This window comes from Saimiri boliviensis, chromosome 1 (assembly GCF_048565385.1).
Source record: "Saimiri boliviensis isolate mSaiBol1 chromosome 1, mSaiBol1.pri, whole genome shotgun sequence".
Taxonomy (NCBI): domain Eukaryota; kingdom Metazoa; phylum Chordata; class Mammalia; order Primates; family Cebidae; genus Saimiri; species Saimiri boliviensis.
Genome location: NC_133449.1, coordinates 235,596,599 through 235,618,253, shown reverse-complemented (window position 1 = coordinate 235,618,253; position 21,655 = coordinate 235,596,599). Strand labels below are relative to the sequence as shown.

Genomic DNA, 21,655 nt, shown 5'->3' with positions numbered 1-21,655 from the left:
GCCACGCCTTCTGCGCCTGATAGCCCTGCCCACCTGATTGCCTTTGCGCCGCCGGGCTGCGTGAATCTCAGGAGCACGCGCTGTACGTCATCTTCACGCGACGTTCGGTTCGGTGTGTGTGTCGCCGGCTTCTCGAGGGTCCATGTGATTTTCACGCCAGTGCGGCTGAACGGTCCAGGAGAGGGAGCTGACGGAGTCCGATTAATTGTCCTTGAGTCCAGGTGTCTCGTCGGGCCCTTTGGGGCTCAGTGGAGGTAGGCGAAGGCGGCTCCCATTGAGGGAAACCCAGACTCAACTCTTGGCCTCCGTGTGTTATCTGGCATGCTCTTCTGGGGCTTCCCCAGGCTCTGTAGGAGAATGGCTAAATTCTTTAACCGGTTCAAGTTCCCCTCAATTAAGCGTCGACTTAGATTCTCCTCTGCGATTACACCCTCTCCTGTCCACCGTTGTTAGTTACCGGAGTAATCAGCAACTCTCCAAGGCAATGGACATATTTCAGTCTGTCTTTGCTTACGAGGTTCCCTCAGGTGCAGTGAATGTAATGGAGTTTTAAAAGATTTGGGAGATAAAATCAGCCTATCTTGTTAACTGTTTGGATGTTAGGAGTGAGGAAGACGGACACGTCAAGGCTGAATCTAGATTAATATTTGGTGCCAGTCACCAGCCAAATGGAGTATACTGGAGTATGCGAGGGCACAGACCATGTCTTTATTTCATTCACCATTGTATCTCCAGTGCCTAGAATAGTGTCCTACACACTGGCAGGTACTTTAATGAACAGAAGAGTGTTCCCCCTTTAATCATGGGTCATTGTATTTCATTAAAGCACCTTTTAAATATATGTTACACTTACCGTGGTGTTACTGATGTACAGTTTTGTAATAGGTGATGAGTAGCAGCACTGGAATCATTTACCTGATAACACTGAATCTCTTTTGCAATTGAATCGTTCTGGAAAGATGTTTTGGCTTGATTGTATGTTATTTAAAAGTTTTATTATGCCACTTTAATTGTTGAATTTAATTTCAGGATTGCTTTATTACAGTTTTCTTTCCTACCTGTTAAAACCTTTTAAAGTTAATTTAAAGCGTATGCATTAGAATATTAGCTTTGTTTTTCTTACTTCTTGGCATTTTTAGGCTTTCAGGAAATCAAGTCCGTAACAGTAATTCTTATAGATTAAATGTCATCTTAAGCTTGGTTTCAGGAAACTTGTATTTGCAGTTTCACCTTAGTATTTCCTGTTGCCAGAAAATGGACACTCAAAGCCAGCATAATCCTTTTTGGTTTGCTACTGGAAGACTGTACTATATTTATTCCGAAGTGTTGTAAAATGGTTGGCTAGATATGAGAACCTTTGTGTACAGCTAAATAGATGGTGCGATATGATAACCCTTACTGTAATTATTCCTGCCTTCTATAGATTGCTTTTTCTGGGTTAGAATTAAATGGTTTATTGGTCTCTAATCTATAAACTTCCACACAGACTTCTGAAAGAAAGCAGAGTGAAAATCAACTCTATGTACAAATTTATAAATAATAGGTATATAAAATATTTTCTTTTTCAGACTTAAGGCAGTCGTTGTAATTATTTCTAATATCAATTCTAAAATATTGACCCTTGGACAACAGTGCAATTTTTTTTTATATTTCTTTAATTTTTTTTTTAATCGACTTTCTCAGGTTGAATCATGATCTTTAATTTTTTTTTTTTTTACTATTTTCTTGCTTCAGCGAAGGAAGGCAGCAGTCAATTATATGGAATTATGGCTGGGTATAAGCCTGTAGCTATTCAGACATATCCTATACTTGGTGAAAAAATTACCCAAGATACACTGTACTGGAACAACTATAAAGTGAGTATGGGAGATAATGAGGGAGGAGGGATTTGTGTTTATGCCAGTTTCTCTAGCATATGTTATACTCTGGATGCTCTAACAGAGAATTATTAACTAAAAACAATTTATTCGCAGCTTTTAGTTTGGGCAGATAGTTTGATATCTGTTTTTTCTTGGAATTTTATATAAAAGTCCGTACTGCTTAATCAGATTAACCATACAAATGTCTAGCACAGAATAGACGATCAGTCAATGCCAAATGAATTAAATTTTAAAATTTGAATCTCATATGTGTAAAGATGTTTATTGAAGTATTGCTTTTAATAGTAGAAATCTGGAAAAACCTATGTTTATTAGTAGTGGACATAATTTACTATATAATGTGGCCTTATCATGGATGGTAAGTCTGTTGCTCCTATGAAAAGTTTGCTAATATGTGTTACTAAGTGAAAAGAAGCAAGACGTGGAACAGTCTGCATAGTAGGATTATCTTTGTGTTATTTTAAAAGTATGTGGTTATTGTATGCTGGTATAGACATAGTTACTTCTTTTTTTCTGGTAGAAATCACAGTAAACTCAATAGCTGAAGAGACAGAGTAGGGTGTGGCTTTCTAACCATATGTTTATTTCAGTGGCTACAAGGATAGTCTGTGTGATGATATGGACCTTTTTTGCTTTCTTTGTAATTTTATGTTAAATACAACCTAATAAATGTTACTAAGAACAAAAAGAAATGGTCTGTAAGAAATTATGTAATGCTTAAATAGGTCTTACCAGTGGTAACTCTGTTAACACTCTACTATTTTTTATTAAGACCCCTGTTCAGATTAAGGAATTTGGTGCAGTTTCAAAAGTAGACTTTTCTCCTCAGCCTCCATATAATTATGCTGTCACAGCTTCCTCAAGAGTAAGTATAATATTTCTTTATTTTTCTTTTGTATAGTTTACTACTGATGGTCAGCATCTGGAGAAATACTGTTTTTCATCTTGTAGATTCACATTTATGGCCGATATTCCCAAGAACCTATAAAAACCTTTTCTCGATTTAAAGATACAGCGTACTGTGCTACTTTTCGACAAGACGGTAGATTGCTTGTGGCTGGCAGTGAAGATGGTGGAGTGCAACTTTTTGATATAAGTGGAAGGGCTCCCCTCAGACAGTTTGAAGGCCATACAAAGTAAGAGACAGTTTTTATGTGTTCTGGTTTTGTTTTATTTTGTTGTAAGCTCTGTTTTTTTCTCTCTTTGACGAAAAACATAACAGTTTTATGAAGATTATTTGCCTATATGTACTATATTTCCTGATTGTTCTAAGAGCGCTTAACTTGGGTTCTGTGGTCCAGTTCCATAGGGCTCATGAATTCCCTAGAATTTTATGTGATATTTTAGGAAATATATGTTTATCTAGGGAGCTGTTCTGTAGCTTTTGGTTAACTTTAGCAAGGTCTGTGGCACAGTTGAGGTTATGAATTACTCATCTAAAGACAACCTTACAGCTAGTAATGAGAGCTCCATAGGCCTGTACTGTCTTAGAGCATCTTATGTTGAAGTCAAGTTGGAAGGTAGATTTTCTTTTCTTCTTGGATTTGTACTGTTTTGCCCCTTGATAAATTAAGTGGCCATCACAATTTTATATTATAACTTTGTTTTCAGGATTACCAGTGTCATTGCTGAAATTTGTTAAAATACAACAGAAATTTAGGTAACATTCTATTTAGTGGCAAATCTTTTTTGAGTTTTTTAAAGAATATTTTGAAATGTTAAAAGTTAAAGGGCCTTTGCTCTCATATTTAGCAGCTAAGTGGAATTGTTAATATATTAGAATATATAATTTTAAGGCTTTAATATTCTTTTTAACTTCATAATGTAGGAGTATTTATATTTCTTAATTGACCTGGGGACAAACACTTTAACGTTTTCTCTTTCTCTCATGATTTCCCTCTGTGAAGACTTCCTGAAACTGACCTGCTTTTTTCTTAATCTCAGAAATAGGAGAATTTTATGTTAGAAGGTACCAGAAAAATAATTTCTTGTTTTTTCATATACTGATCTTTGATCTTTCAGAGCAGTTCATACAGTAGATTTTACAGCTGACAAATATCACGTGGTCTCTGGGGCTGATGATTATACAGTTAAATTATGGGATATTCCAAACTCCAAAGAAATTTTGACATTTAAAGAACATTCTGATTATGTGAGGTGTGGATGTGCTAGTAAACTTAATCCGGATCTCTTTATAACAGGTTGGTGAACTCTGTTCCCTCGTGAAGCAAATAATCTCATGGGGATGTATTTTAATATGGCTATGGGGCTCTTTTGGGATGGAGGGGTTTAAAATTTCTTTTATAAAGGAATATGTTTCTGGTGAATTCTCCAGTTTTTAAATAAATTTTTACGTAGTATGTTTGTATTTATTTTGAGACAGCTTCTCACTCTGTTGCCCTGGCTGGAGTGCAGTGATGTGATCACTGCTCAGTGCATCTGCTACCTCCTGGGCTCAAGTTATCATCTCACCCGAGCTTCCCAAGTAGCTGGGACTATAGGTGCCCACTATATCCATCTACTTTTTGTATTTTTTGTAGAGACAAGGTTTTGCCACGTTGCCCAGGCTGGTTTCAAACTGCTGGGCTCAAGCGATCTGTCTGCCTCAGTTTCCTTCCAAAGTGCTGGGATTACAAGTGTGAGCCACCATGATTGGCTTCCAATTGCTTTTTATTTTCTTATTCTTCTTTTGGTGATGGTTCATGTCTTCCAAATGTGTTTGGAAAAATCAGGGTGTCTTGAAAACATACAGACTCTCAGAACTGTAATGGGGAGTACACTGCTTCAAGCAGTCAAGACACAGACAGTGCAGTTCAGCCTCTGAGGGTGCCTTTATAGAAATTTCCAGATGATTCAGTAGTGACAGTAGTCCAAAGAAAAGAATATTTTAGGATCAGAGCAAGTTAGATTGTATAGTATTGTGTAGTGCTTCTTCAGATACAATCAGTGGTAGAGGGTTTGGAGGTCCTGTGTCTTCATGAATATACATATATATCTTTTTAAAGCTTCATCTAAGATTTTTTTTCCTTTTAAAATTTATATCTGGATACATGTGGTTTTTGTTGTTTTGAACAGTGAAACTAACAATATAAAAATTGACATTTTAGGATCATATGATCATACTGTGAAGATGTTTGATGCACGAACGAATAAGAGTGTTCTCTCTGTTGAGCATGGGCAGCCTGTGGAGAGTGTCCTGCTTTTCCCCTCTGGAGGTCTTCTGGTGTCAGCAGGTACTTCTTAAAAATAGCTTTCACCAGTATTGTTGGTTTGGAATCATATTTGTTTAAAATCATTTGCTTTTTATAATTTATCAGTGTGCATTTGATTTGCATATCTCAGTTTTTGCTCAAGCAGTTAATCGATAGGACAGGCAAGCAGTTATCATTTATTGTGTACCTAATGTGAGCCAGGCACTGTGCTGTTATATGTATATTAACTCTAGTGCACTAGATGATGCTACAAGGTAGTTAGCTTTCCCCCTGTTTTACGACTAACAAAATAAAAGTTTTAACTAATTTTTCAACGGCAAAGTGGTGAGTGGCAGATCTGAAATCACAGAACTTGAGAGCCTACATTATGTATTCAGCCCTATGCCATCTTATTTAACCCCAGAAATCTAGCTTATACTTCTTTTACTCCTACCTGAGAGATCTGCAGCAGCTTTTGAAAATCAGTTATTTGAGAGCTAGAAGGCTTGCCTCTTTTTCTGTGACTCTCTAGATTGAAATGTCCTTACCCAGCAAACAGCAGCTAGTACTAGAGAAAGGAGATAATGTGGCCTCAAAAGGGGCCTTAGTACATTTTTTCACAAACTGGGACTGAGGTGTTTTTGCACATACTACATTTTCATAATTACAATGGAAGAAGTAAATTGGCTTTTTTCATTTGTAAAGTAAAAATATGTTGACTTTAGAAGAATGTGTGGGTAGAATGTGCAGCTGACAACATATATTGCTGTGTGTGCATCCTTTTTTTTCTCTTAATTCTAAAATCTGGCTAGAAATTACTCTGTTTTATATTCTTTTCCCCAGTACCTATCTGATTTAAACATAAGTTGATGCTGGGTGTGGTGGCTCACACCTGTAATCTTAGCACTTTAGGAGGCTGAGACAGACGGAAAGCTTGAGCCCAGGAATTTGAGATCAGCCTGGGCAACATAGTGAGACTCCATCTCTAATTAAAAAAAAAAGTTGATAAATGTCAGATATGTCTACTTTTCTTGCTGTTATTCTGACAGATGGAAAAAATATCAAGTTAAACAAGGAGAATAGAAAGCTTTATGCTAATCTCCACTGTGTCACTAGCTAATTGGGACCTCAGGCAATTTCTTAAGGTTTCTAGACCTTGAAAATGAGAGGGTTGGACTAGAGCAGTGGTTTCAGCTGTGATCCTTCTTGTGAGGTGCCACATACTAGTGGAGGGGTGGGGACTGTGAGTTGGGTTCCAGATCCTGTTCCCCAGTCAAGATTTCAGTCTCCTCTCCCACCCCTTTTTCTGTTTTCTGTATTAGACTTCTGCTTGATGTTTTGCTGCAAATCTACATTATTCACTTCCACTGCTATATAGAATTTCTTTTAAAAAAATGAATTTATCATAATTTTCTTAAAATGAACTCTTTCAGTTATGCATTTATTTTGCTGGAATTTCTGTATGCTTCACAAATATTAAATTATTTAACTGTCATAACAGTTCTGTGGGGTAGGAACTATTATTACCAATTACCCAGGAAGTGGTGGCGCCTGGACTCTGGACTCCCTCACTCAGCTTCCATGCTTTGTGGAGTGTCAGTGAAGAATGCTTTTCAGATCTTTAAAATTTTGAATCTGTGAGCAGAATATCCAACTAATGATTATTTCTATTTGTAGGAGGTCGTTACGTTAAGGTCTGGGACATGTTAAAAGGAGGACAATTGCTGGTATCTCTGAAAAATCATCACAAAACTGTGACATGTTTATGTCTAAGCAGCTCTGGACAGAGGTTGCTCTCTGGCTCACTGGATAGGTTGGCATTTTAATTTTTTTGTATATTAGTGTACAGGTGTTTACTGCTTGAGGAAATGAGTTATTTTAGCAATATTTGTGATAAATATTGTGATAATGATTTCCAGGAGAAGAAAACCTGTTGAGTTGAAAATAGTTTTGACCTCTAATTTACATATAGCTACTTATTTTCTCCTTTGATATAATTTGTTTTAACTTATGTACCTAAACAACATTATTGAACCATTTGAATGATAAGCTTTCAAATAATGTTATTCTAGAAACTGTTATTGTACATTCATATATTTTGAGGTTTTCTTTTCTTTTTCTTTTTTTTTTTTGAGACAGAGTCTTGTTCTGTCACCAAGGCTGGTGTGCAGTGGCACAATCTGGGCTTACTGCAACCTTCACCTCCCAGGTTCAAGTGATTCTTGTGACTCAGCTTCCCGAGTAGCTGGTATTACAGATGTGCAGCACACCTGGCTAATTTTTGTATTTTTAGTAGAGACGGGGTTTTGCCATATTGCCGAGACTGGTCTCAAATTTTTGGCCTTGTGTGATCTGCTCACCTCACCCTCCCAAAGTGCTGGGATTAGAGGTGTGAGCCACTGTGCCTGGCCTAAAAAAATTTTTTTTAATTAGATACATTAATTTTTTTTTTTTTTTTTTGAAACAGAGTCTTCATCTGCTGCCCAGGCTGGAATGCAGTGGTGAGTTTTTAGCTCATTGCAACCTTTGCCTCCTGGGTTCAAGGGATTTTCCTGCCTCAGCTTCCCTAGTGGCTGGGATTACAGGCATGTACCACCATGCCTGGCTGATTTTTGTATTTTTAATAGAGATGGGATTTTGCCATGTTGGTCACGCTGGTCTCGAACTCCTGACCTCAAGTAATCCACCCACCTTGGCCTCCCAAAGTACTGGGATTACAGGTGTAAGCCACTATGCCCAGCCCAAAATTTAGATAGCACATTTAATTTAGCCTAGTATCTAGTGTAAAAATAAAATATATATAAAATATAATTTCAACATGTAATGTATGTAAAAATTATTAAGATACTAGAAATAAACATCTAAGCATGTGCACTATGATACAATAATCATATTTTAGGTTGGGTGCAGTGGCTTACAGCTGTAATCCCAGTGCTTTGGGAGGCTCAGGTGGGAGGATCTCTTGAGGCCAGAAGTTTGAGACCAGCCTGGATAATATAGTGAGACCCCATCTCTACAGAAAATTTAAAAAATTAGCTAGGCACAGTGGTACACACCTTTAATCATAGCTACTAGGGAGGCTGAGGCAGGAGAGGCATTTGAGCACAGGAGTTTGAGGTTGCAGTGAGCTGTGATAGTACCACTGTACTCTAGCCTGGGTGACAGAGTGATACCCTGTCTCTTAAGAAAAAAAAAAAAAAGAAAGAAATGTGGCACATATACACTATGGAGTATTATGCAGCCATCAAAAATGATGAGTTCGTGTCCTTTGTAGGGACATGGATGAACCTGGAAACCATCATTCTCAGCAAACTGACACAAGAGCAGAAAGTCAAACACCGCATGTTCTCACTCATAGGCAGGTGTTGAACAATGAGAACACATGGACACAGGGAGGGGAGCACTATACACTGGGGTCTGTTGGGGAGAAATAGGGGAGGGACAGTGGGGGGTGTCAGGAGTTGGGGAGAGATAGCATGGGGAGAAATGCCAGATATAGGTGATGGGGAGGAAGGCAGCAAATCACACTGCCACGTGTGTACCTATGCAACAATCTTGCATGTTTTTCACATGTACCCCAAAACCTAAAATGCAATAAAATTTTAAAAAGGGTAATATTTTATAAAAATTTCTGTCTCAGTTTTTAAATTAAAATTAAAATAAATAAACAATTTAGTGTCTCATTTTCACTAGCTACATTTCAAGCGGTCAGTAGCCACATGCGGCTAGAAAAAGGCACAATTCTAGAATTTACATGATCTATTATTATTATTATTTTGAGACAGGATTTTCGCCCTGTTGTCCAGGCTGGAGGACAGTGGCATGATCTTGGCTGACTGCAGTCCCTGCCTCCTGGCTTCAAGCGATCCTCTCACCTCAGCCTCCTGAGTATCTGGGACCACAGGCACGTGCCACCACACCTGGCTCATTTTTGTGTTTTTGTAGGTATGGGGTTTCGTCATGTTGCCCAGGCTGGTCTCAAACTCCTGAGCTTAAAAGATCCACCTGCCTCCGCCTTCCAAGGTGCTGGGATTATAGGTGTGAGCCACTGTTCCTGGCTTCCATGATCTATTTTTGATTTTTTTTCCTATATTTTCTTTTTTTTCTGCTATTATGAAAAATTTTGGTTTTTAGCATATTTGTTAAAAAGTATACAGTCATCCTGTGGTGACTTAGGGGATTGGTTGTGAATGCCCAAGTACCTTATTTAAAATGGCATAATATTTGCATATAACCTACACATATCCACTGTATACTTTAAATCGTTTCTAGCTTATTTGTAATACCTAATACAATGCAAATGCTATGTAAATAGTTGTTACACTGTATTTTAAAATTCTGTATTTTTTTTTTTTTTGATATGGAGTTTCGCTCTTGTTACCCAGGCTGGAGTGCAATGGCGCGATCTCGGCTCACCGCAACCTCCGCCTCCTGGGCTCAGGCAATTCTCCTGCCTCAGCCTCCTAAGTAGCTGGGATTACAGGCACGTGCCACCACGCCCAGCTAGTTTTTTGTATTTTAAGTAGAGACGGGGTTTCACCATGTTGACCAGGATGGTCTTGATCTCTCGACCTCGTGATCCACCCGCCTCAGCCTCCCAAAGTGCTGGGATTACAGGCTTGAGCCACCGCGCCCGGCTAAAATTCTGTATTATTTTAATTTATTTATTTATGGATATTTTCAATCCATGGTTGATTGAATCTGCAGATGTGGAGTCTGCCATAAGGAGGATTGACTGTACATATTTTTATTTTTATTTTTTTAAATTTTTTTTTGAGATGGAGTTTCGCTCTTGTTACCCAGGCTGGAGTGCAATGGCGCGATCTTGGCTCACCACAACCTCCGCCTCCTGGGTTTAGGCAATTCTCCTGCCTCAGCCTCCTGAGTAGCTGGGATTACAGGCACGCGCCACCATGTCCAGCTAATTTTTTGTAATTTTAGTAGAGACGGGGTTTCACCATGTTGACCAGGATGGTCTCAATCCCTTGACCTCGTGATCCACCCAGCTTGGCCTCCCAAAGTGCTGAGATTACAGGCTTGAGCCACCGCGCCTGGCCAACTGTACATATTTTAAAAGCTAGAAAATATTTTTAATACAAAGGAATTTTTTGTGTAAATAAATATCACATGGCAGGTTCTCTGAAATCATCTTACTAGGAAATTTGGGACTTGATTCTTAAGTATGTTCCTAAAAGCTAAGTGTAAATTGGCTTGATTTGTGGTGGTTTCAACCAAGAGTGATTTTTGTCCCTCAAGGAATGTTTGACAATATCTTGAGAAATTTTTGTTTTTTATCACAACTTAAGGTCATGGATGGTGCTTGCCATATAGGGGATAGAGGCCAGGAAGGCTGCGAAACATCCTGCAATGCACAGAACAGCGCCTACAAAAAAGAATTGTGTGCCCCAAAATGATAGTCATTTCTGAGATTGAGAAACCCTAATATTTGGCTTCACGTGTACTTTCTTTTTTTTTTTTTTTGAGAGGAAGTCTCGCTCTGTTGCCCAGGCTGGAGTGCAGTAGTGCGATCTTGGCTCACTGCAACCTCCATCTCCCGGCTTCAAGCAATTCTCTGTCTCAGCCTCCTGAGTTGCTGGTGCAGGTGCCTGCCACCATCCCAGCTGATTTTTTTGTGTTTTTAGTAGAGGTGGGGTTTCACCATCTTGGCCAGGCTGGTCTTGAAATCCTGACCTCGTGATCCACCTGCCTCGGCCTCCCAAAGTGCTGGGATTACAGGTATGAGTCACCGGGCCTGGCCCTTTCTTTTTTTAAAAAAAAATTATTTTTTATTTTTTGTAGAGATGGGATTTCATCATGTTGCCCAGACTGGTCTTGAATTCTTGGGCTCAAGTGATCTGCCGACTGTGGCCTGCCAGAGTGCTGAGATTATAGGTGTGAGCCATTAAACTTGGCTTTGTGATATACTTTCATTGATACTTTCTCCTTTTTCTTTTTTCTTTTTTTTGTGTGACAGTGTTCTACCCTTGTTGCCCAGGCTGGAGTGCAATGGCGTGTTCTCGGCTCACTGCAACCTCCGCCTCCTGGGTTCAAGCGATTTTCCTGCGTAGCTGGGATTACAGGCATGTGCCACCACATCTGGCTAATTTTGTATTTTTAGTAGAGATAGGGTTTCTCCATGTTTGTCAGGCTAGTCTTAAACTCCTGACCTCAGGTGATCTGCCCGCCTTGGCCTCCCAAAGTGCTGGGATTATAGGTGCGAGCCACCACACCCAGCTGATACTTTTTCTTTACTTCTAAGTTTGATCTTCAGATGACAATGGCTGATGGTCTGTCCTTCTTTTTTTTTTTTTTTTCCTTTTTAAAAAAATTTTTGAGACAGTATTGCTCTGTTGCCCAGGCTGGAGGGCAGTGGCAAGATTTCAGCTCACTGCAACCAGGTTCAAGCAATTCTCATGCCTCAGCCTCCTGAGTAGCTGGGATTATAGGCATGTGCCACCATACCTGGCTGGTTTTTGTTGTTTTTGGTAGAGATGGGGGTTATGTCATGTTAGCCAGGTTGGTCTCAAACTCCTGGCCTCAAGTGATCTGCCCACCTTGGCCTCCCAAACTGCTGGGATTCCAGGCCTGAGCCGCTACACCCGGCACTTCTATTTCTAAGTGGCTAATGAAAGTCTTTATACAGATGTTATAGTTAGGGCTGGTATACAGCCCATTTTTTAAGGGACTCAGTGATAAATTAGTTTGTAATTAACATTACTGATTTTTGTTTTTCTTCACTGTTGTATAGATTTTAATGTTCATATTTTGAATTTTCAAAAAACAGAAATTTGCATTTTATATTCATTTTCAAGGTGACTTTTGACGAAGCTTTTCTTTTTTATTAGGAAGGTAAAAGTATACAGCACAACTTCCTACAAAGTAGTCCACAGTTTTGATTATGCAGCTTCAATTTTGAGTCTTGCCCTTGCGGTAAGTACCTTTACCTATTTTTAAGTTTGTCACTGACCTTGCCTGTTAAATGAAACTAAAATGGAATTTGGGGCTTTATTTTTGGATTTGAGTAACTCTTCTTGCCGTGTTAGATATTTGAGTTAAGACAATTGCTGGAATATATGACTTGTCCTAATGACCGAGCATGAATTTCGATATAGGTCTCACTCACCGGGTAACCTCAAACCAAGGACAGTGCTCTAGGCATTGTTAACACCAAATGCAGGACCTGGGAAGCTAATAAATCTCTCTTCAACTAATTTAACTCAAGAGTGTTACAGTACACTAGAAAGGCAGATTAGCTCTCTGAGCGGAAAAGAAGATAGGGGGTAAAGGGGACAACAAAATGAAATATCTCCTTTTCTTTATTACTGCTGTTTCTGAAATATATGCTGTCAAGTTTTATGAGAAGCCACATTTGGGCAGGAAGGTATTTAACTGTATTATATAGAAATCTGATTTGGGAACGGAAAAGCTTATTAAAAAATATTTTTGGGGGGCAAGATTGTAAAAGTCATGCTACTGTGTAATCCTTGATGCTGTTAACTATGTATAATTCTTCTTATTACTTTTTGAGATGGGGTCTTGCTCTGTCGCCCAGGCTGGAGTGCAGTGGCATGATCTTGGCTCACTGCAACCTCCGCCTCCTGGGTTCAAGTGATTGTCCCGCGTCAGCCTCCTCAGTGGCCAGAATTACAGACGTGTGCCACCATGCCCAGTTAATTTTTGTATTTTCAGTAAAAATGGAGTTTCACCATGTTGGTCAGGCTGGTCTCAAACTCCTGACCTCATGATCCGTTCACCTCAGCCTCCCAAAGTGCTGGGATTACAGACATGGGCCACTGTTCCCTACCAACTATGTATTATTACACAAACTTTGCCAGTGGTATTTTACACGTATAAGTTCTGTCAATCTAGTTGTAGCCTAAGGAAAAAATGATTTTGCTTTAACGTCTTGCACCGATCATTGTTAGGCAGACTATGTATATCTGAATGGAACTTGGTGACTATATGGACAAGCAGCAAACACAATATAAATGTATTTTGAAGTAAAAGTACTATAAATTATGAGTTAAGAATGGACTAACTTATTTTTCTAATTGCTATTAGCATGAAGATGAGACAATAGTTGTAGGAATGACCAATGGCATACTGAGTGTTAAACATCGGAAATCCGAAGCAAAGAAGGAATCGCTTCCCAGAAGGCGGCGGCCTGCATATCGAACGTTTATTAAAGGAAAAAATTACATGAAGCAACGGGTATTTGTGCATTTCTCATATTTGTTTAAAACGTGAAATTTGTTAGAGTAGCATCCCTGCACATTACTGGAAAGCATAGTTCCTGTGGCATTTAACTTTATTTTGCTTTTCTATACATCAGAATTATTTCTGGATTGCTGGATTGGGGACATTATTGAAGAGTAATGGGAAATAAGGACTACTTTATGTAATACTCTGCATCATAGCATAATGTTATAATGCTTTACTGGATTCAAAATAACGTCTTTCACATACTATCTGATTTGATCTAAACCCCAAGAAGCAGTAGAGCCAGTCATGTCCCCATTTGTCACCTGAGAAGATTGAGATGCAAAGAATTTCTGATTAATTAGGATTTCATTGCTGGTATCCAGAGTTGTTGAGACTAGATCTCATTATCTCTGATTCTTGTTTTATTTCTCTTTCTACTGAATCTCACTGCCTGCCACATAAAGAGAACTGAAATGAGTAATTTTTACCTAGAATTAAGGCAACAGTACATACTGTAAGTTAAAATTGTAAGAGACTAAGAACATGTTGATGTAGCAAATTACTCCACTTTTTATTTCTTTCTTGACTTTGATTAGTAGGAATCATTTTTATTTAATCTACATTATGGGCATATGTGACAGTTCAGAGATGCCACTTCATTATATTAAATATATCTTTATATTAAATATATCTTTATATAGATACTGATTTTTATTCTCTGTAAATTTACTTTTCATTGCAGGATGACATTTTGATTAATAGGCCAACAAAGAAACACCTAGAATTGTATGACAGGGATCTGAAACATTTTCGAATCTCTAAGGCACTTGACAGAGTTCTTGAGGTGAGTGAGCATTTTTTGTTTTTGTTTTTGTTTTGTTTTGGACAGAGTCTTGCTCTGTCTCCAGACTAGAATGCAGTGGCGTGATCTCGGCTCACTGTGACCACTGCCTACTGGGTTCGAGTGATTCTGTGCCTCAGCCTTCTGAGTAGCTGGGATTACAGGCATGCGCCACCACACCCAGCTAATTTTTGTGTTTTTAGTAGAGACAAAGTTTCTTCCAAAGACCATGTTGGCCAGGATGGTCTCGATTTCCTGACCTTGTGATCCACCTGCCTTGGCCTCCCAAAGTACTGAGGTTAGAGGTGTGAGCCACCATGCCCGGCCGAGTGAGCATTTAAAAAAAAATTATGTTATTACTTACCCTGCATATTACCATGACTTGGAACTGTGAAGATAAACATCTATTCAAACTTGATAATTTAGTGCAAGACAATGCTATTTTTTTGTGCTGTTTTGTCTGCTCATGTTGACTGTGAAAATTTTTCTAGCCTACTTGTGCAATAAAGACACCTGAGATTACAGTGTCCATCATAAAGGAGTTAAATCGAAGAGGAGTCCTTGCAAATGCCCTTGCAGGTCGAGATGAAAAGGAAATCAGTCGTGTTCTTAATTTTTTGATAAGGTATGTTTTTTGTCTGTGAAACACTTTTATTTTGCATCTGAAATCCTTTATCACCAAATGAAAGACATATTTAGTTTGATGTCTTGTAGAGAACTGAAGAAACAAATCTGTTTTAAGAATTTTTTTTTTTTAGGTTTACAAGTTTTACTAAATTGAATTTTTACTTTGTAGGAATCTTTCTCAGCCAAGATTTGCCCCTGTTTTAATCAATGCTGCTGAAATAATTATTGGTAAGTAGTTGTCAAAACTTGAAAATCCTAACATGCCTGCAAAAGTAGAGATGTCAAAGAGTCAGATTTGGAAATCAAGTAGATCAAAATATCTTGCTTTTATTAATTCTCAGAATGGATTTTCATGGAGAAAACAACAAGTCAATGCAGTATAAAATGTAAAATGTTTATAGTGGCATGACTTTGAATTGATGGGACTAGGGTTATTACCAAAAAAATTGTGTTTTCATAGACATCTGTAATGACCATGACAATTTTTCAAATGGGAAAATGAAAATAAGTCAGAACTTCCACCCTATATTTTCTGTAATTATTGTTTTTTGAAATAAATTTACTCAGAGGGATTGTTATACTTTCTATAAATCATTAATTATAACATAAGTACAGGTTTTTTTAGTGGTTTTATGGTATTTTTATGCTTTTAAGAATTTTGCTTTTCACTCAATATATAGAAAGATATTGCTAGTTAATGTGTTTTCTTTCTTTTTAGATATATATCTACCTGTGATTGGTCAGTCCCCTGTAGTTGATAAAAAGTTTTTGCTGCTTCAAGGACTTGTAGAAAAAGAAATTGATTACCAAAGAGAATTGTTAGAAACCTTGGGGATGATGGATATGCTTTTTGCCACCATGAGAGGGAAGGAAGGCACTCCTGTGTTGGAAAATACATCTGATGGATTTCCAGAGAATAAGAAGATAGAATCATAGTGTCTGCTGAATAAGACATATAAGAACTCTGAAGTTGGAATAGATTTGCCTCTATTAAATGTTGGAAAGAGACTCTCTTTGATATATTAAAAAAAGCTATTTACAGAAGCAGTTCTGTGGAAGAGACTGGAATAATTGTGGTCGGAAAATAAGTACCTGTTTTAAGTAAGACATGGTTTTCCATGTGCTATTTTGAATTATTTTATAGCATCTTCACCTAGAAGATCTCAATTGTCTTGGACACAGAGTAGGTTTATGTGGGATGAGTGGATATTAATTTTAGTACAGGAGTATTCTGTCTCAACATTTGGGTTGGTATTCAGGTGGGAATTCAAATATGAATCCTCTCTGGAGAGGATCCAACTGGGAATCCTGCTAAAGGAACACAGCCTTGTATTACTTCTGGAAAACAACAAAAACAAATGGCAACAACAAAAAGCCTCTTTCTTGATGCTAATCAGTGCCTTTGGGATTTGTAGGCCCTTGCGGAGCTTGCTTCCTCTCTCCTTGATGTCGACACTTGTCTTAGATCACATGCCCTGCTTCAGCTGGTAATGGGAGTTCAGCTGTTCCAAGTGTGGCAAGTAAGTGGTCAGCTCTGAAGAACTGATACTCGCTAGATTTGTATTCAGAATGAGAGCAAGGTCTGCAGATAGACCTGATTGGACTACTTTTTCTTTCTTCTCTTCATGCAGCCTTTCTAACAAGTTTTCACCTTGTTTCAGGTCAGAGGAATGATAGAATTTGTCATTTTTCTTGTAATAAATAGCCTTTCAAACTATTCTTCATATGTTTGGAGCTTGTCTTATAGCTGTCTAATCCTCTGAAAACTATTTTCTCTGATTTGTATTTAGATTTTCCTCCCATTCTTCACAATCATATTGTGTTTTGAACCCCAATCCAGAGCAGTTTGCTTTGAAAAGTAGTTGTTTTTGAAAATTTAATGTAAATATTTTTTAGAATTTCTTTTTTTTGAAAGAGTCTCGCTCTATTGCTGGAATGCAGTAGAGAAGTGCAGTGGTGCAGTCTTGGCTCACTGCCACCTCTGCCCTCCCAAGTTCAAGCAATTCTCCTGCCTCAGCCTCCTGAGTAGCTGGGATTACAGGTGTGTGCCACCATGCCTGGCTAATTTTTGTACTGTTAGTAGAGACAGGGTTTCACCATGCTGGCCAGGCTGGTCTCGAACTCCTGACCTCAAGTGATCCACCTGCCTAGTCCTCCCAAAGTGCTGGCATTACAGGCATGAGCCACGGCGCCCAGCCCATAAATATTATTATTATTTTATAAAGACATTCTTATTTTCTTGGCTTTTTGATGTATCCATTCCAGGTGGATAAGTGTTGGGTAGTAACTCCTAGTACACTGATTTCACAGTTGCTACCTCTCCTGCCTTTCTCTAATTCTTACCCCAACTCAAGTAGTTAAAAATCAGTAAGAAAAATGTCTTGAGCTAGAAGAACCTGTAGAGGAAGATTTTGTAATGCAAATCTGCTTTCATAATTTTACTTCTGTAAATTCAGGGTTTTTTTAAGCAGAAAAAAATACTTGATGTGCTCTAGTAAGGTTATTAAGTAAAAATTAAATAAACATTAATTTAATATTTAGGCTAACATTAACATTTAAATTAATATACTAAGTGAATATGCTTAATATGTTCTAGTACGGGTATGCTCAGAAGTAGGGCCAGTTTCCCTTTCATGAACTGTTTTCAGCAATCATACAGCACAGTGGCCTGTAAGGAACCAGCAGTGTGTTTCTCTGCATAATTATGAATTTAGTCAAGATCAGAAGCTGTGTTTTGGGGTTAAGAAGGGTTAATTTATTTAAATAAAGTTTCTATTTAAAAACCTTTTTAAAACATTAATGCCATAAATATTCTGATAATTTGCATAGTAGTAAAAATTAGGAGTTGAAATTCTACCTAAAGCTGTATTTGCCATCAATTTTGTAACATGACAAAGGTTTTCTCATACGTCATTTCATTTGATTCTCACCACAACCATCCAAGATTGATATTATTTTCATTTAACATTGAATTAACTAAAGTAGTTGATTCACTCTCCAAGTCCCTGAGTGTGAGCTCTTCATCCTAGCACTGTGAAGAAGTTTGCCTGCTGGGGCCTAAGCTACTCATTCCCTTGAACAAAACTTCAGAGTGCTGCATTTCTCAAAATATGTAACAGATACACATTTTCAAAAGGGTTAGGAAGCAGTTCCCATAGCCATCAATACTTAAATTCAGGAGTACTTTTTGTTGTGTTTGTTTTGTTTTGTTTTTAGAGACAAGGTCTCATTCTGTTGCCCAGGCTGGAGTGTAGTGGTGTGGTCATAGTTCACTGCAGCTTTGGCCTCCTAGGCTGAAGCTATCCTCCCACCTCAGCCTCCTGAGAAGTTGAGACTACAGGCATGAGCTACCATGCGTGGCTAATTTTTTAGTTTGATTTTTTGAGAGAAGAGGTCTCACTGTGTTGCCCAGGCCTCAGGCAATCTCCTGGCCTCAAGTGATCTTCCCACCTCAGCATCCCAAATGACTGGGATGAAGGACATGAGCCACGGCTCCCAGCAGGAATGGTTTTCTGTTTTTGCTTGTTTGTTGTTGTTATTTTTATTTATTTACTTATTTATTTTTGAGACAGAGTCTTGCTCTGCCGCTCAGGATGGAGTGCAATGGCGTGATCTCAGCTCACTGCAACCTCCATCTCCTGGGTTCAAGTGATTCTCCTGCCTCAGCCTTGAATAGCTGGGATTATAGGTTGGCACCACTATACCTGGCTAATTTTTTTTGTATTTTTAGTAGAGACAGGGTTTCACCATGTTGGTCAGGCTGGTCTCAAACTCCTGACTTTGTGATCTGCCTATCTCAGCCTCCCAAAGTGCTGGGATTACAGATGTGAGCCACTGTGTCCGGGCTGTTGTTATTTTTGAGACAGGGTCTTGCTCTGTTGCCCAGGCTGGAGTGCAGTGGTGCAATCATGGCTCATTGTGGTCTTAACCTCCCAGGCTGAAATGAATCTCTACCTCAGCCTTATGAGTAGCTGGGACTATAGGCCCATGCCACCATGCCCAGCTAATTTTTTTTTTTTTTTTTTTGGTAGAGTTGAGGTCTCATTTTATTGCCTGTGCTGGTCTTGAACTCCTGGGGTCAACTGACCCTCCCACCTTGACCTCCCAAAATGCTAGGATTACAGGTGTAAGCCACCATACCTGGCCCTACTAAGGATTTTCTAGAGATCTTAAAATTAATTAAAATTAAGAATTCAGTTCCTTAGTCACATTTGTCACATTTGCCACATTTTGAGATGACTGAAAATAGCCACATGTGGCTAGTGGCTACCATATTGAACAGCACAGATACAGAACATTTCCGTAATTGGAGAAGTTTCTACCAGGCAACCTTGGGCTTTTGGAGAAGTGCAAACTCTTTCTGTCTGGAGACTGAGTCCACTTCCTTGATTTGGTCTGAAGAACTCATCTGGCAGCTACTTTGCCAGCACAGCCACTGGCTTGGTCCTTCCTGGCTCTGGCCCACCTGTTCCTAACTTAGTTCCCTGGCCCTGACTGCCCCAGATCTGCCCCTGAGTTTTCTTCCTCTCACTGATTCTTGCTCACACACTCTCTCCATGGCTTGATTCTTCCAGCCTTGTTGCGTGGCACTAGCTCCCCAGGTATTTTCTCTAGCAGCTCAGGGTCTGAGGAGAGGTCGGGATTGTCATCCATGCTCTCTACCTCCCCTGATCAGGCTGGAGGAGAGGGACCTCACCTTGGCAGTCTTGGGTGATGCTGAGGCAGCACCATAGTTTGTACGCACACATTGGCATTCTTCTGTTTATTTGTTTAACAAATATTTCTAGACTGCCAGCTGTGTGCCCTGAGGTCCTTGGGCTGTGATAACACTGGGAATGAAGCAGCCCTCTGATCTCCTGAGACTTCTCATGTTGAAGATGGCCACTACCATGCCCTGGGACCTCTCACCATTCTAACTAGAAATGCTTAACTCACATCCTCTCTAAATAGAATACAGACAGCTGCATATTGAGAATGAGATTCAAGAAGATAAAATGGAACAGCAGGATGAGTTCTAGGCAAACTCTGGCCATTACAGACTTTGTTTTCCTCAGCCTCCTTGCCGACACCCCACCGCCCTCAACAGCTGCCCTCCTCTTTTTTGGAGGAATACCTAATGCTTGCAGAATTGTCAGATGCCTCTCCCTTCTTCTTCCTTCTCTAATCAAAAAAGTGAATCCCCTGAATTATTTCTATTATAATGTGTCTATGTTTTAGTCAATGCTTTAAAATTTAAGCCCTGTGACAACTGGTGGACTCTGTTTTTGACATGAACTAGGTAAGAGAGAGTTAGGAGGTGGGGCAGAGAGTTTCTGCTTTTGAAACTCAGTAATGTTTATTAAAAAGCCCAGCCCTGAACATATACTTGATTTTGGTAATTTTCTTTACCTTGGCAGGGAGAAAGGAAGGGAGATTGAGTTGAAAAGCTTGAAACTTTCCCTGACAGAGACCTTAAATTTGGGGGAGGAAATAGACATCTTCTAGGAAGCTAAAGTAGACAGGACTTAATACAGGGAAATAGGTCCTTATGAAATCATTGGAAGGGCTAGAAGAGTAGGGATAGGAGGGAGGGATTGCTGCAGGTGGAGCGACTATTCAAGAGCATGGTTCCAGAGAGCAAAAAGCTACTGCTGCTGCCACCATGAAGCCAGAGGATAGACCCTGGCAAGCTGGGTCACTTTGTCACAATTGCTTCTCAGTCCCCATCTCCTTGCCTTGCTTGCTGACAGTAACAAGCAGGAAGCTGGCCTTCCGCTCACTCCTGACTTCCATATCACGTTAGTATATCTAATTGGAGGAGCCCAATTTTGCATCCAGAGGGTTATCTGGAAAGGAATCTGGGAACTATGGCTTTTAGCTTTCCAGCTCTACAGTTCCGAAGGCATCCCAAAGGAGGATACAGCAGAGGAGGAGGGAGCAGAAGGTAAGAGAGCCAATCTACACAATATTCTCCCCCAAATATTTACACATCTTTAACCATGTAAATGTACAAACTCACTTCTAAGCAAATGAGAGATCACACTACAGCTGCTGTTCTGCATTTCAGGTTTTCCACATATTATGTATTAGCGGTTGATCCATCTCAGTACAGATAGCTCTACTTCATTCTTTTTTTTATGCTGGCCTCCTAGCTTACTATACAGCTGTGCCATAATCAGTTTAACCAGTCCCCTGTCATGGGCATTTAGGTAGTTTTTAGCCTTTTGCAGTCACAAGCAATTCTGCATTGAGCAAGCTTTTGCCTAAGTTTGTGTGCATTTTGAGGAGTATGCTAAATAAATCAACATGGATTATTCTGATCCCAGAGAGCAAGACTTTTGTTTTCCAACCCCAAAGTCTTTGTATGGTAATGCCTCTTCCCTGCTGCTGCTCTTCGCCTACCAGGATGCCAGCCGCCCTGGAGACCTCCGTATCACGCATACACGATACTTAACACACATAGAGTACCTGATAACTGCACGAGAAGCTGTGATTATTCCATTTCTGCACATAATGACACTGAGGTGATGTATAAAGTGTAGGTGACTTGTCCAACGTCATACAGTTGGTTAGTGGCAAATTTGGGATTTGAACTCAGGCCATGTGCTTCAAGAGTACATATTTTCAATCACTACAGGAATAGGATCTTATTTTCTAGAAACATGGAACACGTCCTTATTCACCTTTGTGTCCTTTATCCGCAATACAAAGCTGGTACTTAAAAAATATGTGTTGAGTGAATGAATACATGAATTCTTATCGGATCCAGTTTGGCAATTTATACGAAAATGGCAGTTTGGTTACTATGCACAACATGAAATTATTACATCATTTTTCCTGAGACACAAAGATGTTTCTGGAAGCTGCCCTTCTTGTCCATTGAGAATTTTAATCAGGTAAATTTGAAATTATGCATTAGACAACCTGCCTCAGCT

At 39.2% G+C, this 21,655-nt stretch overlaps 1 protein-coding gene across 1 annotated transcript; it reads left to right on the top strand.

The window, feature by feature from the left end:
• Window positions 1-88: 88 nt before the first annotated feature.
• Window positions 89-15,785, top strand: UTP15 (UTP15 small subunit processome component). The gene is made up of 13 exons (XM_010336524.3): window positions 89-254; window positions 1,735-1,856; window positions 2,653-2,745; window positions 2,832-3,016; window positions 3,903-4,081; window positions 4,988-5,113; window positions 6,749-6,884; window positions 11,917-12,001; window positions 13,133-13,282; window positions 14,016-14,117; window positions 14,606-14,739; window positions 14,911-14,969; window positions 15,460-15,785. Exons 2-13 carry the CDS (start codon window positions 1,767-1,769, stop codon window positions 15,675-15,677), a joined length of 1,557 nt encoding a protein of 518 aa, XP_010334826.1. The 5' UTR covers window positions 89-254; window positions 1,735-1,766; the 3' UTR covers window positions 15,678-15,785.
• The last annotated feature ends 5,870 nt before the right edge of the window (window positions 15,786-21,655 follow it).